At 34.2% G+C, this 16284-nt stretch overlaps 1 protein-coding gene across 5 annotated transcripts in view; it reads left to right on the forward strand.

Moving 5' to 3' along the window:
* CNKSR2 (connector enhancer of kinase suppressor of Ras 2) overlaps positions 1-16284 on the forward strand; it is a 277577-nt gene that overhangs the window by 102553 nt on the left and 158740 nt on the right. For all 5 annotated transcript variants that reach the window (XM_025438375.3, XM_025438372.3, XM_025438399.3 and 2 more), the window contains exon 5: positions 13115-13156. In XM_025438375.3, coding sequence (XP_025294160.1) covers positions 13115-13156 — 42 coding nt within the window. The remainder of the gene's footprint in view (positions 1-13114; positions 13157-16284) is intronic.

Consider the following 16284-nt stretch of genomic DNA (forward strand, 5'->3'; position numbering starts at 1 on the left):
ATCTGAGGCTGCCTGCAAATTGCAGTATGTGAAGAGTGACATAGCATCTCTGAAAAGTAGCATATTTCCTGAAATGAAGTACAGCATGTAAAATTCATGAAATGGGGACACCTGGCTGGCTCAATCTGTAGAGCAAGTGACTCTCAATCTCAGAGTTGTGAGTTCAAGCCACACATTGAACCTAGAGCTTACATTAAAAAATCATGGGATAGGGATGCCTGGGTGGCTCAGTGGTTGAGCATCTGCCTTCAGCTCAGGGTGTGATCCCAGGGTTCCAGTATTGAGTCCTGCCTCAGGCCCTCTGCATGGAGCCTGCTTCTCCCTCTGCCTATGTCTCTGCCTTCTCTCTGTGTCTCTCATGAATGAATAAATAAAAAATCTTTTTAAAAAATCATGGGATAGTTATTGCATAAAACTGCATTGGTTAGGTCTTCATTTTCATGTATATTCTAGTTTTTCTCCTTGTATTTGGTGGAAGATTGTATTAGTCAAGTTAAACTAGATTATGCTGCAATAGTAAACAACCTGAAAATATTTGTGCTTTTACTATCACTCATGTCTAGTGCTGATGCTTCATGTCCATCCTAGATTGATATAGCTCTATTCCACATTCTCCTCACCTCAAGTCCCAGACTAGCCTCTTATTGAACACTATTGGTCATCACAGCAGAAAGGAAAAAACATGATGTGACAATGCACCAGTTCTTAATGTTTCTGCATGCAAGTGAGACACAGCACTTCTGCTCATATTTCACTGGACAAAGTAAGTCATATAGCCGTCGCTGACTTCAGTGGCTACAAGAAGTTTACCTTTTTCTTTAAAAAATGGAATGCATATGTAGAAATCATAATACAAATTTGACACAAGAATGAATCTATAAAGAATTCTAGTATAACATTATGCTAGAATTCGAAGGATGGTAATCTTGTTTATTTGAAAATGAGGAAAGTACCATAAAATTAAATTATGTAGAAAAACTTAAATATCCAAAAACTGTGTTAGTAAAAGTTGAGTTTGAGAATTTTTTCTCTCTCCTCAATGATGTGTTTATGTGCATTGGTGTGTCTCTTAGTATTTTAAGTATAACCTACTGCAATATTGGTGGTAGGTTTGGTGAAAGAGGGAAGACCTTTTGAAGTTCTTCAAAGCATAATATTCAGTCTTATAATGACTCAGTATTACTACTAGGAAGCCCTAAATGGATAGTGATTATTTATGATAAAGAATTTTGAGGGTGTACAAAATTAAGCCTAGATGTAGGCTTTACTATTACTTGGATAATTTGGTATTTATTAGAATTTAAGTATATTATTGTCATCAGTGATCTAAAAATTTTTATTGAGCGCCTGAGTATCAATGTTACCTTTTCAGATGTAGCACATAGTGAAAAGAAATGCTTCCATTTTGTCCAAGAATATGCCATCTAATTAGATAAAAGGGACAAAGATATATGGACTAAGGAATTTTTAAAATTGATACTTAGAATTTGTTTCAGATATACCATAATTTCCATTTATTTTCTGGCAACCTAGTGAATGATCTTGAACTGATGAAGTAATGTTTAATTTATATTTTCATTTATGATGGGTCATGGTATTTATCTTTGCTTGAACTCCTTAGTTGAATTTGTCACAAGGGAAAAATTGTCTCTCATCACTTAGACCCTATAGATTTTCTTTCCTTTATGATATATTTGATGGTCATTACAGTAAATAACTTGAACATCTGGAAGCTAGAGAGGCTCTTTATTAAAAAGAAATACTAGCTTTATAGTATGAACATAAAATTCTTGATATCTTTTAAATAATATGAATCTTCATGCATGCAGGGAAAGCCCAATTATTTTGTTGAAAATATCTGCTTAGATCATGCAGATTAACATTTAAAACTGAAACTCAGTCTATTTTGGTACAAAATCAGAGTGTAAAGAAACTAAATGTACTGTATAAGTTTGGCAATTGGCAATTAAAAAAAAAAAAGGCTTTAGGGCAGCTCGGGTAGCTCAGCGGTTTAGCACTGCCTTCAGCCCAGGGCTTGATCCTGGAGACCCGGGATCGAGTTCCACGTCGGGCTCCCTGCGTGGAGCCTGCTTCTCCCTCTGTCTGTGTCTCTGCCTCTCTCTCTCTCTCTCTTACTCCCTCTCTCATGAATAAATAAATAAAATCTTTAAAAAAATAAATAAATAAAAATTTTAAAAGGCTTTAAGTTTCATTTTTGTACCTAATCTCAAGCCAATGTGAATGTTTATTATGGAACATGAAAATAAAGAATCAATGGACTCAAATATCCATAACTGATAAATTTAGACTATATTTATAGAATATACAGAGCACTTTGAGAAATCAAAAGAGACAGTACAGTTCCTTCTTTGAAAATACTGACCATCTAATGGGAGAGAATAAGACTAACAGATTTCTGATGGAAACAAAATATGTGCAGTTAGTATGTAGTACATAGGCCTTTCAAAAATATTTAGGTTTTGACTCAAGACCTGCAGGGTAAACAAACTTAGCTCATGGTGGAGATTAGCTCACTGCTTCTTCAGGTTGTCCAAACGAAGTTATTAAAGTTACAGGGATCACAGTCTTACCCTAATGAGTTTTCTAGTTATTAATACCTTGATTTGACATTTATACTTTTTTATTCTTTTTGACACTTCAATCTTAATAAGCCTCAGTGGTTTTTGGATTTGTTACAGAGCTATTTGAATGCTGAAAAAAACAATCACCTTTACTTCTATGTACATTGCCAAGTCTCTATGTGCTAAAAGATTAGTTTTCACACCCATTCAACATTTGGAACAGTGGTCTTTCATTGTGAAGTGAAGACTAGAGTGATTAAAGCCAGGTTGAGGGGGTGTCTGGTTGGCCAGGTCAGTTAGGCATCTGATTTAGGATTTCAGCTCAGTTTGTGATCTCAGAGTCTTTGTGATCAAGCCCCATCCCTGGCTCTGCTCTCAGTGGGGTGTCTGCTTTCCTTCTCCTTCTCCCGCTGCCCTCACTCCACTTGTGCTCTCTCTTAATCTCTCAAATAAATAAATTAATTAATTAATATTTTTAAAAAGCCAGATGGGGCTTCATTTTAGATAGCCTCTTGGGGGAAGAGAATTGGAGCAGAATTTTGAAAAGCAATATGGTGCAAGGTGCAAAAGAATATGTCTATGTTCACTGATAGAAAAACTATAGATGGCCATAAGGTCATGCCCAGTCAGTTCTCCCATCTCTTGTTTATTGCTCTTCGTATGTTACAACTCAATACCTTATTTAACCTAATGAAAATCTTAGCCAATTCTTTTAAAATGGGTCATTTTAGTGGAACCTAGGTGGCTCAGTCAGGTAAGCATCTGCCTTCAGCTCAAGTCATGTTCCTGGGGGTCCTGGGATTGAGCCCCACGTCAGGCTCCCTGCTCAATGAGGAGCCTGCTTCTCCCTCTCCCTCTGCTTGCAGCTCCCCTTGCTTGTGCTCTATCTCTCTCTCTCTTCCTCTGTCAAAGAAATAAATAAAATCTTTTTTTAATGGGTCATTTAAAAATTTCAAGAGGGGTGCCTGGGTAGCTCAGTCAGTTAAGCATCCGACTCTTGGTCTCAACTCAGGTTATCATCTCCCAGTTGTGAGATCAAGCCCTGCTTTAGGACCTGCCCTCAGCAGAGGAGTCTGCTTCAGATTCTTTCTCCCTCTCCCTCTGCTTTTCCCTGCACCTCTCATGCTCTCTCTCTCTAAAATAGATAAATAAATAATGTCTTTAAAATTTCAGAGATACCATCCTTCATGAACTTTCCTCTTCTCATTCCCAAAATGACAGCAAGAAGGCAAGTTTGTGGTCAGTAAGGCAGTCAAAATGTTGAAAGGGTTGCAAAGGAGGTACTTGTGGGTGGTTGGTTATACCTCTGCCTGCCTTGTTTCCCAAGGACATTTATATATCTGAAATTACAGCTAAACAGTAGCATTTTGATAACACATTCAAGAAGACCAATGACTGTCTATTCACTATGGACATTCTTTTCACTCAGGACACTCAGTCAGCTTTTGCTCTTTGATAAGTCCAAATTTAGTTTGAACTTTTATCTTCCATCCATTGCAAATCTTTTACCTCTGGCACTGCTTTCTCTGTGCCCTCAAAGCTAGGTGATGACGACTTTGAATCTCTTTTAATAGCTCTTTTCTGTATATCATCCTACAGAGAGAATTGCTTTCATTGTACTATGCTGCTACTGTAAATGTCACAATAGACTGGAATCTGCTGTTGTGGAAGGAAAAAAAGCAAAGCGTCTGGTCAATAACTTGGAACTAAACTCCTTTATGTCTTTTCAGATGTTGCTTTTATTGTTATTTGTTTGAAAATCTTGTTAAATGGCTTCCCATTTTATAACTGTTGGAAGGGCCATAGTATATTTCTCTAGACCCGACAGTCCGGCTAGCATGGTGACCACTAGCTGCACATGGCGACTGAAATATAAATTTAAATTAATTAAAACTAAATAAAATTACAAATCAAGTTCCTCCTTTGCACATTTTAATTGCTCAGGAGCCACACATGTCTAAAAGCTACTGAATTTCAAGCATCACAGACATAGAACATAATTATAATAATTCTCTTATCTCTGTAACACAGCATTTTCCCCCTTTACTCCTGGCCATACAACTAACCCTTCCTTCCTGCTCCTAAATGTAAGCATTGTCTGAACTTCTGTCCTCCACTATCTTCTGACTATAAATGTTCTTTTATATGTTTATAATGTTAAATGTTTATAATGAATTTGTTGTTGTTTTCTTTTGTAACTATATCTTCAATGTAAATACTCCCAGATCTGGCTCTAATTTAGATCCATTTCAGTTTATTCAGTTATTTGCTGGACAGCTTTGTATCAAATTTCCTTTCAGCCACTTCTAATTTCACATGCCTAAAATACAAGTATTTTATTCTCCCCAAAACCTCTCCTAACATCTCTACTTGGCCATTCACCCATTTGCTCAGATTTGAACCCCTGGAGTAATGTTTAACATTCCCTTTTTTTAAGATTTTATTTATTTATTTATGGGAGACACAGAAAAGCAGAGACATAGGCAGAGGGAGAAGTAGGCTCCCTGTGGGGAGCCTGCTGCAGGACTCAATCCCAGAAACCCGGGATCATGACCTGAGCCAAAGGCAGATGCTCAAACACTGAGCCACCCAGGTACCCCAGTGTTTAACTTTCCTCTCCCCATTATTCTCTGTGTCTCATGAATCAGTCACCCAATTCTCATTCCTGGCTTTATGTGTATCAGCCACCTCTCCTCAACTCACTTTCCATCATCATAATAACCTCAGTTCAAGCTTTGATTACATAGTACATTTTCCATTCAAAGAACATTCCAACTGATCTTGCTTCTTCCAGTTTTTTCCCTTCCAAATCCACAACTTCTTCCTCATTGTTTTCATAAAACGTGTATTAATCACATACTTCCCATCCACAGACATCTCTGAGCACTTCCTGTATTAGAGTAAAGTACATATTCCTCCATCCTCCCTAGAGATGAATGTTTTCTTGGTGTATCTAGGAAGACACACAGCTTTACAGAGATTCCTTATGTGAGACATGATTGGAAAGTGACTCTTGTAACTGAGGGAAAGGAAAAAGAACCATGAGAAAGGGAACAAGAAGAGATGGCTGTTAGAGTTGTTAGCCGGACCAGAGTTTGAACTCCACTCCTCCTCCAGCCATGGCACTATGTAAGCTATCCTGACTTCAACCCCTCCTGAAATATAGTCACCAGAAATTATCAGTTGACCAAGTTAAGCAGTATCCTGGTAGAATGGGACTTCAAACAGATTATTACAGAAAAATAAAAATTTTATTCCTTTCAAAACAAAATTTCTCCAGGGACACCTGGATCGCTCAGTAGTTGAGTGTCTATCTTCAGCTCAGGGCATGATTCCAGGGTCCGGGATCGAGTTCCGCATCAGGCTCCTTGCAGGGAGCCTGCTTCTCTCTCTGCCTGTGTCTCTGCCTCTCTCTGTGTCTCTCATGAATAAATAAATAAAATCTTTAATTAACAACAAAAATATTTTTCCAGACTAGCATTGGTAGCTGTCCACAATATGACCTCATGTTATTTTCTAGACCTTTTTTCCTGTTGCATTCATTCCATATGTCTTATGCTCTAGGCTGATGTGCTTACTTCTCATTATGCCTTTGCTCATTGTGTTCACACAAACTGAAATGGTCTTTCCCTGTGAACCCCCAGTTTCCAAATTCAAAAGCTATTTAAGGTCAGTAAAATACTTCCTCCAGAAGTTCATTTCAGAGTTAGGATTTATCTTCTTTTTTGTGGGATCTTCTGTTAACATTTGTCATGTACCTTATATTATTATTTGAATATATTCTCCACTAAATAATGGAATAATGGTGGCCAAGGGCCAAGTTTAATTTATCTTTGATTACTTAATAATGCCTGACAGTGAGTTCCATTTACAAGATGCCCCAAAAACCTTTTTTGGTGAATGTAATTGTGACTCCAGTAAATGAATGAGTGAATGAATAAAACTAACATTAACGCAGATGAATCACTTAAGCATTGAAGACATTTTGGTAGCTTCAATAGAGTATATGAAGTGTTTCGTGTGAAGGTACTGTCATTAAAGGTTTGCATAGATGTATCATTTATTTAAAAATATTTATTTATTTAACAGGGAGAGAGAGAGAGCACAAGCAAGGGGGGTGGCACCACTAGATAAATCATTTAAATATTACGTGTAAGCAGAAAAATATTTTTAGGGGCGCTTGAATAGCTCAGTCAGTTAAGCATCTGCCTCTTAATTTAGGCTCAGGTCATGATGTCAGGGTCATGAGCTAGAGCCTGGCCTTGGGATCTGAGCTGGGCATAGAGTCTGCTTGAAATTCTTTCCCTCTTCCTCTGCCCTTCCCCCATAGATGCACACATGTTCTCTCTCAAAAAAAAACACGAAAACAATATTTTTATATTATTTGTACAAATATACTATAATATACCAAAAATATACATGAAAATTTATGGCATTTACAGTTATAAAGTTCCATGAAATGTAATTGCATACAGCATTACAGATATACACTATTTCTCTTCACTCTCTTGCTTTATGTATTCAATAATAATAACCTATGAACTATTCCTATGACTATAATACACAGTTGATGAGAAATATTACTTATACTGAACATCATGACCCCAGGACACTTACAATGTGTTGAAAAAGTATCATGAAAAAAGAGCATCAACAGTAGGTAACACAGGATAGAAGTGTTTCTACGTGTTCTGCTCAATAAGGCAGTTGCATCACTGTTTCACAAAAACAATAACTGATTATGATCCTGTGTGGGCACATAGCTCATCTGTGGGAGATGGTTTCTGTGCGTACTTACAGTCTTCAAAAAAAATGATAAAAAATGAAGACACACTCATTATCTTTATGAATATTGTCTTGTTAGGAATTTGATGCATTTAAATATATATCACATGATTTGTAGAAGCATTATATGGAAAAGGATAAAGAAGAAATTGCAAGTGTCATTTTGCATGCACAGTAAAAGACAGCATGAGCTACTGAAGAATTCCTGGGAGTATATAGTGGCATTGCTCTAAATCCAATTTTAAAAATCTAAATTTAATCCTAACCTAAAAATAAGTAGAACGTCAGAGGTGTACCTTTCCTTAGCATGAATTGGTTCTTAAAAATGTGGATTTCTCCATATTCAGTGCTATTTTCTTTTTTAAAACTTGAGGTATGATCTTTTGGGAAAATATTTGGCCCTAAGTGTTAATAAAGCTCACACTTGAGAAGCGAATATTTTTTATTCACGTCTTGATGGAAATAAAATAACTTATTAATAAAATGAATCCCCTTAAGGTACCATACCAGGGCTATTTAAATATTTAGCATGATAAAATGAACTCCTTAACACGATAGCTTAACTAAATAGAACACAGTCATTTAGTTTCTGTCCTTCTCTTTAACATAAAGTAGCAGGTTAATATATACTTTTTTGTATTGTTCTGTTCTGTTTGGTTTTTATTATGGCATGTCCCACCCTTTTGAAAGCCTTGGGCTTTCAATAATGAACAGGTTGATCAGGCTGAAAGAAGATAGAGATGTAAACAAGTAGAAGCAGTTATTCAAAGTAGTGAGCAGTTAAAGAAAGAAGTAAGTTTAATAAGAGGGAAAAAAAGAAAAGCCAATCAATAAATTGGGGGAATGTGAAACAAAAGCAGGTAGTTCTGAGTTTTTGAGAATTGTTTCAAGTGAGCCAGCAGGTACTGTTTTTATATCAGTTTACTGTCTTACAGGTTCTATATATTTGATCGTTTTTTATTTGATTTGGCTTGACACTTTTCTGTCACAGGCTACCTATAAAATAGATTGTTTTTCAAAATACCATATTTATCAAAATCATACTGGAGCCCCCACTGCAGGTTTACTCCATCTGTGTATTTGGGTTGAACCTGGGAATCTATATTTTAATCCACTTTCCATGTGATTCTTACAAATATACAGAACTAAAATCTGAAAATTACTGCAGTAGCTTAACAGTTTCTGAGTGTCGTTTTATTGCTTTTGCAGTAATGTCACCTTTATTTTCTTTTTTTTTTTATGTATTAAAATTATTTATTTTTTTTTATTTTTTAATTTATTTTTTTATTGGTGTTCAATTTACTAACATACAGAATAACACCCAGTGCCCGTCACCCATTCACTCCCACCCCCCGCCCTCCTCCCCTTCCACCACCCCTAGTTCGTTTCCCAGAGTTAGCAGTCTTTATGTTCTGTCTCCCTTTCTGATATTTCCCACACATTTCTTCTCCCTTCCCTTATTTTCCCTTTCACTATTATTTATATTCCCCAAATGAATGAGAACATATAATGTTTGTCCTTCTCTGACTGACTTACTTCACTCAGCATAATACCCTCCAGTTCCATCCACGTTGAAGCAAATGGTGGGTATTTGTCATTTCTAATAGCTGAGTAATATTCCATTGTATACATAAACCACATCTTCTTTATCCATTCATCTTTCGTTGGACACCGAGGCTCCTTCCACAGTTTGGCTATCGTGGCCATTGCTGCTAGAAACATCGGGGTGCAGGTGTCCCGGCGTTTCATTGCATTTGTATCTTTGGGGTAAATCCCCAACAGTGCAATTGCGGGGTCGTAGGGCAGGTATATTTTTAACTGTTTGAGGAACCTCCACACAGTTTTCCAGAGTGGCTGCACCAGTTCACATTCCCACCAACAGTGTAAGAGGGTTCCCTTTTCTCCGCATCCTCTCCAACATTTGTTGTTTCCTGCCTTGTTAATTTTCCCCATTCTCACTGGTGTGAGGTGGTATCTCATTGTAGTTTTCATTTGTATTTCCCTGATGGCAAGTGATGCAGAGCATTTTCTCATATGCATGTTGGCCATGTCTATGTCTTCCTCTGTGAGATTTCTCTTCATGTCTTTTGCCCATTTCATGATTGGATTGTTTGTTTCTTTGGTGTTGAGTTTAATAAGTTCTTTATAGATCTTGGAAACTAGCCCTTTATCTGATATGTCATTTGCAATTCTTTACCTAAAAACTTACTTTTTCGAAGACCCAATGAAAAGCCACCTTTCCTGATTTTTTTCAGGCAGTTAGTTGTTTCCTCCCCTGCTCCTCCAGCCCTATGATCCTGCCTTTATTATAGTAATTGTGAGTGTCCCAAATATGTTAGTGTGGATTTAAGCTTTAATAAGTTCACATGTGGGAATATGCTATAAACATAGCGCAGACATCCTTTGAAAATTTAATTATTCCAATTTCTTTTATAGTTATTTGGTTTTGTTTATTTCAAATAGTAAGTTTTTAATTTTAATATTTATGACAGTTTTTTAGACTGATGGAAAACCTTGTCCATCTCAGTCACCCGATGTATCTCTTCTAGACTTCGTCTTGTTGGGGTCATGCCACAATTGTCAAGAATGCATCAGTACTTTATTCTTTGAATAATCTTAAAGCTCAGATTATAGATGTAATCCTTTTAGGCACTGAGGAACAGCAGCTGGTAAATGTGTTTACAAAGTTTGAAATCTAACTTGAGCAATGTATGTAGCACAACACAGTGGTCACTTTGCATTTTAATGAGAAATATATCAGTAATTTAAAATTTTAAATAATTGGCCTTTCACATGTTGATTTCTATATTTTTGTGGCATTCATACTTGTAAAGTTATTGAAACTTAAACTTCATGAAGACTTTGGGATTCTACATATTTTAACTTCTTTCTGTGAATGCCTGACTCTTTAAACTTTGCTTTTCTAAGTCAGGACCCATATTTCATTCATCTTTGTACCCTGAACATAGTTGATTAATATTTGCTGGAAGAAGAGGAAAAGTACATCTGTTAAATGTTATCTAATTTGTTTAAGTATTACACAACTGTTACTCAATCTATTTGGATGTATTTGGTACATATAAAATTTAGCATCACCTGTGTTAGTACATGTAATAAATAATATGTACTTTACTGTTTCCATCAATTGCAGCTATTATTTTTTTAGATTCCCAAATTGCTCTGTCTTTGGCCAGTAAGAATTTCTTCATGTTGACTTCTGAGTCTCGCTGGCATGATTTTTGTAGAGTTTAATAGTCTCTTTCTATCTGTGTCACAGTACAATCCAGGCTCATCTTGTACATTTCCTACCCCAGATTTGGAATCCATCTTTTTCCTTGAAGGTCCAGGAAATGGTATTTGAAAATCACTAACTGTGAAGAATTTATTCATTACTCAGTTGAACGTTTATGTCTTTTTAGTGGATGAAAGTAAGAAATATATACAGATGTGTATACATAATACATCAAGAGACCCTAGGTTCTACTTACCTTCTTTTATATGTTTCTACTTTGTCTCATGCTAAAATTACTTAGGACACCAAAAATGATAGAATGATCACATGTGATAATAGTATCACTAACTGTTTGATTGCTTCATCCTATGAAATGCAATAGTTTCAGCAAAACAGTAACAGACTACCAACACTACTACCAACAAACAAAATGATCACTGACAATAGTATAAGATTTTGTTTAATAGTGCTTTTTGTTATTTCACACTAGGGATGTGCAGGTAAAATGTTATATTTTAAAGAACTTGAAATAGTTATTCTCTGTGTGATTATTGTATCACTAGCAGGATATACATTTAGATCATATTTACCTTCTTCCTTGAGGGGAATCCCTTTGAATTTTGCAAATTTAATCATATTCTCTGATTCTGGGAAGGTAGGTAAATAATCAAACTTGCATCCATTATAAATGCTGAAATAAGTTGTACAGGCAGCTTTGGGAAACTGGGCAACTTTCCAGCTTTTCCCAAATCATCTCTCACCAATGTAATTGTGTTTGGAAATAATTCTGTAAAATTGGACTCTTCCAAATTCAGATGTAAGTACAATGCATTTTCCTAGTATAAATGCTTTATCTATACCTTGTTTCCTCTGTACACATAATTCATACTTAATTTATAGAGACATAGCTATGGCTATATTTATAACAAACTTCTTCTTTGGCACAGAAGTCCTACAGTATGGCAAGACCCAATCCTTAAGTATTTCTATTAGTTTGTGAAATAAATCAGACCTAAATTTAAATGTAAAACTTTTGCCCCTTGTTTGTTTCCCAGAGTTAAGAGTCTCTTACTGAGGGGGGCACTGGATGGAATGAGCACTGGGTGTTATACTGTATGTTGGCAAATCAAACTCCAATGAAAAAATATACAAAAAAAATAAAACTTTTGCCCCTGATAAAAATATATAATACTTCTGACAAGGTATTGCATTATCAAATGGCATTATCAAAAACTATATTTAGGGACGCCTGGTGGCTCAGTGGTTGAGCATCTTCCTTTGGACCAGGGCGTGATCCCAGAGTTCCGGGATCGAGTCCCACATCGGGCTCCCTGCATGGAGCCTGCCTCTCCCTCTGCCTATGTCTCTGCCTCTCATTCTGTGTCTCTCATGAATAAATAAATAAAATCTTTTTTAGAAACAACTATGTTCAATAAGATTCCTTTTTTTTAATTAAATTCAGGGGAAAAATGAAATGGACTATATCATTCCTTAAAATATGTTGTATTTTGAAACATGGTTATTCTTTCAAAATTAGATTGTCAAATAGTAATTAGTTAACTATATATTTTGAAGTAAAGGTAATTAGTTTAAATTTTTAAAATAAAGACATAGAACAATGATAATTCATGGCTCAAATGTATTTATTACTTACTGTATGCCAAATATTGTGCTAAGCTAAGCCATTTATCCATTTTCTGATTTAATCCTCACAACACCCTTTTGGGTTGCTACTTTATAAACTTCTTAAGAAAAAATGAGCCATAGAAACAAAGTTTCTTTTTTTTTTTTTTTAGAAACAAAGTTTCTAAGCCAAAATCTCTTTGCTGTGTTTTGGCTCATTGTAAGTCTAGCAATTGCAGGAAAAAAGACAATGGATTTTTAAAAACAATTTTTTATTATTTCAAGGATCCAATTTTAGGTAAAAACTATGAACTTCAGATTAGTAGTGTATACCAATTTTAAATACATAATATAAAAGATTTAATAGCCTGGAATGGTTGAAAATATAAAAGCATTTTTGAGATTAAGATATGACTATTGAAATAAATATTAGTGTTTTTTCTAATGTTCTGGTATATAATAAATTAGTATTTGAAATGTTGGAAATATTTTTAAAAATATTTATCACATAAAAATTTAGATAGAAAATGGCTACAATAATTTTTTCTAATATTTGATTTTATATATGTTTAATGTATATTAGAAAATGGTTACAATAATTTTTTCTAATATTTGATTTTATATATGTTTAATGTATATTATTCTTTATTATATGTGTGTAAAATTTAAAAATATAGTTAAGCAAAAGTTAGACTATCTCTGTAACTAACCATCAGAGCTAACTACTATGAATATTTTGGCATATAACATTCCAGATTTTTTTCCTATTCTTATTGCTGTTTTTACTTGAATTGTCAAGACTTTTTCAAATTGTAGTTCATTTCCTAAGAAAGTATTTTAAAAAGAATGTGTGGTTTTTTAAAAACTAATGTATATGTTTCTTTTTTTAAAGGATTGTACTGTGTATGAAACAGAGAATAAAATTCTTCACGTGGTAAGTATGCTTGGATTTATTTTCATCTTCATTAAAAATATTTCTTTAACTAGTAATTAAGTAAAAAGCTGTAGTCTATAAAAATGAGCTCTGTTTATCTTATAGAAAAAGTACAAAAGAATATAAAAATAAAAAACAGTTATATTAGTTACAACCATTCTTTTGTATGCTAATAGGAAAATATGATACAATGTGATACAAATTTTAAGATTGTAATATGTAGCAAGGTTGGAATATAATGAACCTAGAAAAAAGGGAACTTTAAATCAGAATTTTTTACTGATCATTTGTGACAAAAAGAGAGAAAAGTATTTGGTTGTATCGTGGGATAAACAACCTATCATCATTTGGATGAAATACTTAATAAAATAATTAATCTGCCTTTGATCAAATTCTGTACTCACCAAACAACCGTCCAAATTTTAATTTGGCAATATTTGTTTAATCAGTTAATAACTTTGAAGATATTTTATTACGAGAAATGGAATGTCAGTACATTATACTTTAGAGAAAGTTATTCCTTTCTTGTTAATGAACAGTTTGCTGCTTTTCGTAAATCCATAACTTGGTGTTCAAGTTATGTCCTCAGAGGTGAAGACCTCTGTTAGAAATGAGTGACAACATAAATACCATTGAAGAAGTTTAGAAATGAATGCAATATATTACTTTGGCAATTTCACATTTCAGCTAGTGAGAATTAAAGATGCTGTCTGATGATGTTTGAGACTGTGGATGGCATTAACCAATCAGTGTAGCTTAGAAAGCACTTGTATTTTCTTTTTTTTAGAGTTATTTTATTTTTTATTAACATTTTTGAAGTTTTTATTTAAATTCCAGTTAGATAACATACAGTGTAATATTACTTTCAGATGTACAATATAGTTATTCCACACTTCCATACAATATCCAGTGCTCATCACAAGTGCACTCCTTCATCTCCATCACCTATTTTATCCATCCCCCAACCCACCTCCCCTCCAGGAACCATCAGATTGTTCTGTGTAATTAAGAGTCTGTTTTTTTGGTTTGCCTCTCTTTTTTCCCCTCCTTTGCCTGTTAGTTCAGTTTCTTAAATTCCACATACAAGTGAAATCATGTGATATTTGTCTATTTCCACTTCTCCATTCCTGGCTTTTTAATGGGCTAGCCTTCAGTAGAAGGTTATATACGTGCGTGTTACTTTTCTCAAAGTAAGATTCTTTTTAAAAACTAATAAAATAGTATAGTATATCACTTGGTATATGATACTAGAATTCTTTCTTTAAAACAAAATATTCAAAAAAAGTCTCTGTCCAGATTTCCTGTTGTGTGGAGGAAATCATGTTAAGTCTAAACCATCTGAACCCTAATTCTAACTTTGTTATCTACATGACCTTAGTCAAGTGCTTTAACTTTCTTTAAGATTCTTTTGAAGTAAATTTTAACAATTAAAAATATTTATTCCTGTAATTGACACATAACATTATATTAGTTTCAGGCATATAACATAATGATTTGATATTTGTAGGAGACTTTGCTCTTATTATGTAAAATGAGAATATTAATATCTTCTAAGTACAATTGTTTATAATCACATGACCTTCTTTCCAGTATTTGTGTTTTTATTTCCCTTTTTTTATGTACACCAGAAAATAAAAAGCCTGAATTTTGATATAACTTGTTTAGAATCAAATTGTGATTGATTTTGAATGTTCTCCTTGTTTCTATGGTAGTTGAGTCAGAGTACTCATACAAATGTGTAGCTTGAGATATGCACTAGAACATCAACTGTCATAGCCCAGACTCAATTCCTATACCTTTATTTTGTCTAGAGGGTAGTGGAGGCTAATTATGAAGAGAAAAAAGAACTTAATCATGAAAACCTGCTATTTCCTAGGAGTTCCATAGGCAATTATAAGCATCAGAGTACTCTTCAACAGCTGGACAAACTGAGATAGCTCAGAAAAGTTGTGAGGTGTGTCTTTTCTTGAAATAGATCTTTATTTAAGGATGAGTAAAGAAAAAGAATGGAAAAAGAAGTATCCTCTCGTATATCAGAAGAAAATTCTTCCTCATGTAGTAAGTCTATTTAGAACATCTATTTAATGATCTCAATAAAATCGAAAGAATATTGTTTGCATTAAAATAGAATACCATACTCTAAAGAAGGCAAAGCCACTACAAAATGAGCACAAAATGAACTAAAAAAACAATCTTTAAAACTAAGAACACGGAAATAGAAATTGAACCATGCTGAAAGCAGTAAAAGCATGGTTATTGCAGAAAATTGAAACGATGAGAAATAAACTTTATTGACACTCAGATTTTTAGTAAACTAATAAAAAGTCAAAAAATGAGAGAAGATAATGGCTATAGAGAATAGGTTTTGATTAATCCACCTTCAACTAATTATTAATTTCTAAGGAAGAAAACAATAGTAAACAATGAAGGATATAATAGAAAATTTAGGAGTAAAAATTGGGAAAATTGAATTTCTCAACCAAGTCAAAGAGTGAATTGGAAAGATAACAGTTTCAAGGTATTTTCTGGTAACATTTTACAGTTTTATGGCAAGAAGCAACTACATTCATTTAACCAGTGGGAAGAGACACATGAAAGGTTTTGACTTCAAAGAAACAAAAATTATATTGTATTGAGATGTATACTGTGAAACCATAAGTGCCAGAAAACAATGAAACAAAAGACCTAAATCTTTTAAGAAAAGTAGTGCCCCAAAATATTTATATCAAAATTATCATTCATGTGTGAAAGCAACAAAAAGATATTTTTAGATCAACAAGATCACTAAAGTACCTTTTTGAAAAATGTATTTGAGTAAGTTTAACAAATAAATTAAGCAAAAGTTTCCAATTCTAGAATAGGAAACTTGTGGTAGCAAAGAGCTAGAGTGAAAAACAAAACCAGATGCCATTCATGCTGTTATAACAAAAATACCCTAGATTAGGGGGCCTAACCAACAAACATTTCACATACTTCTGGAAGCTGGCAGTCCAAGATTCGGTGGCTACAGAGTCTGTGTCTAGTGAGGGCCTGTTCCCTGGTTCATAGAGGGTCTTTACAGGTAAGAGACTTGAGGGAAACCTCTGGAATCTCTTTTATAAGGCCACTAATCAAATCCAATTAAAAGG

Source organism: Canis lupus, chromosome X, assembly GCF_003254725.2.
Source record: "Canis lupus dingo isolate Sandy chromosome X, ASM325472v2, whole genome shotgun sequence".
Classification (NCBI taxonomy): domain Eukaryota; kingdom Metazoa; phylum Chordata; class Mammalia; order Carnivora; family Canidae; genus Canis; species Canis lupus.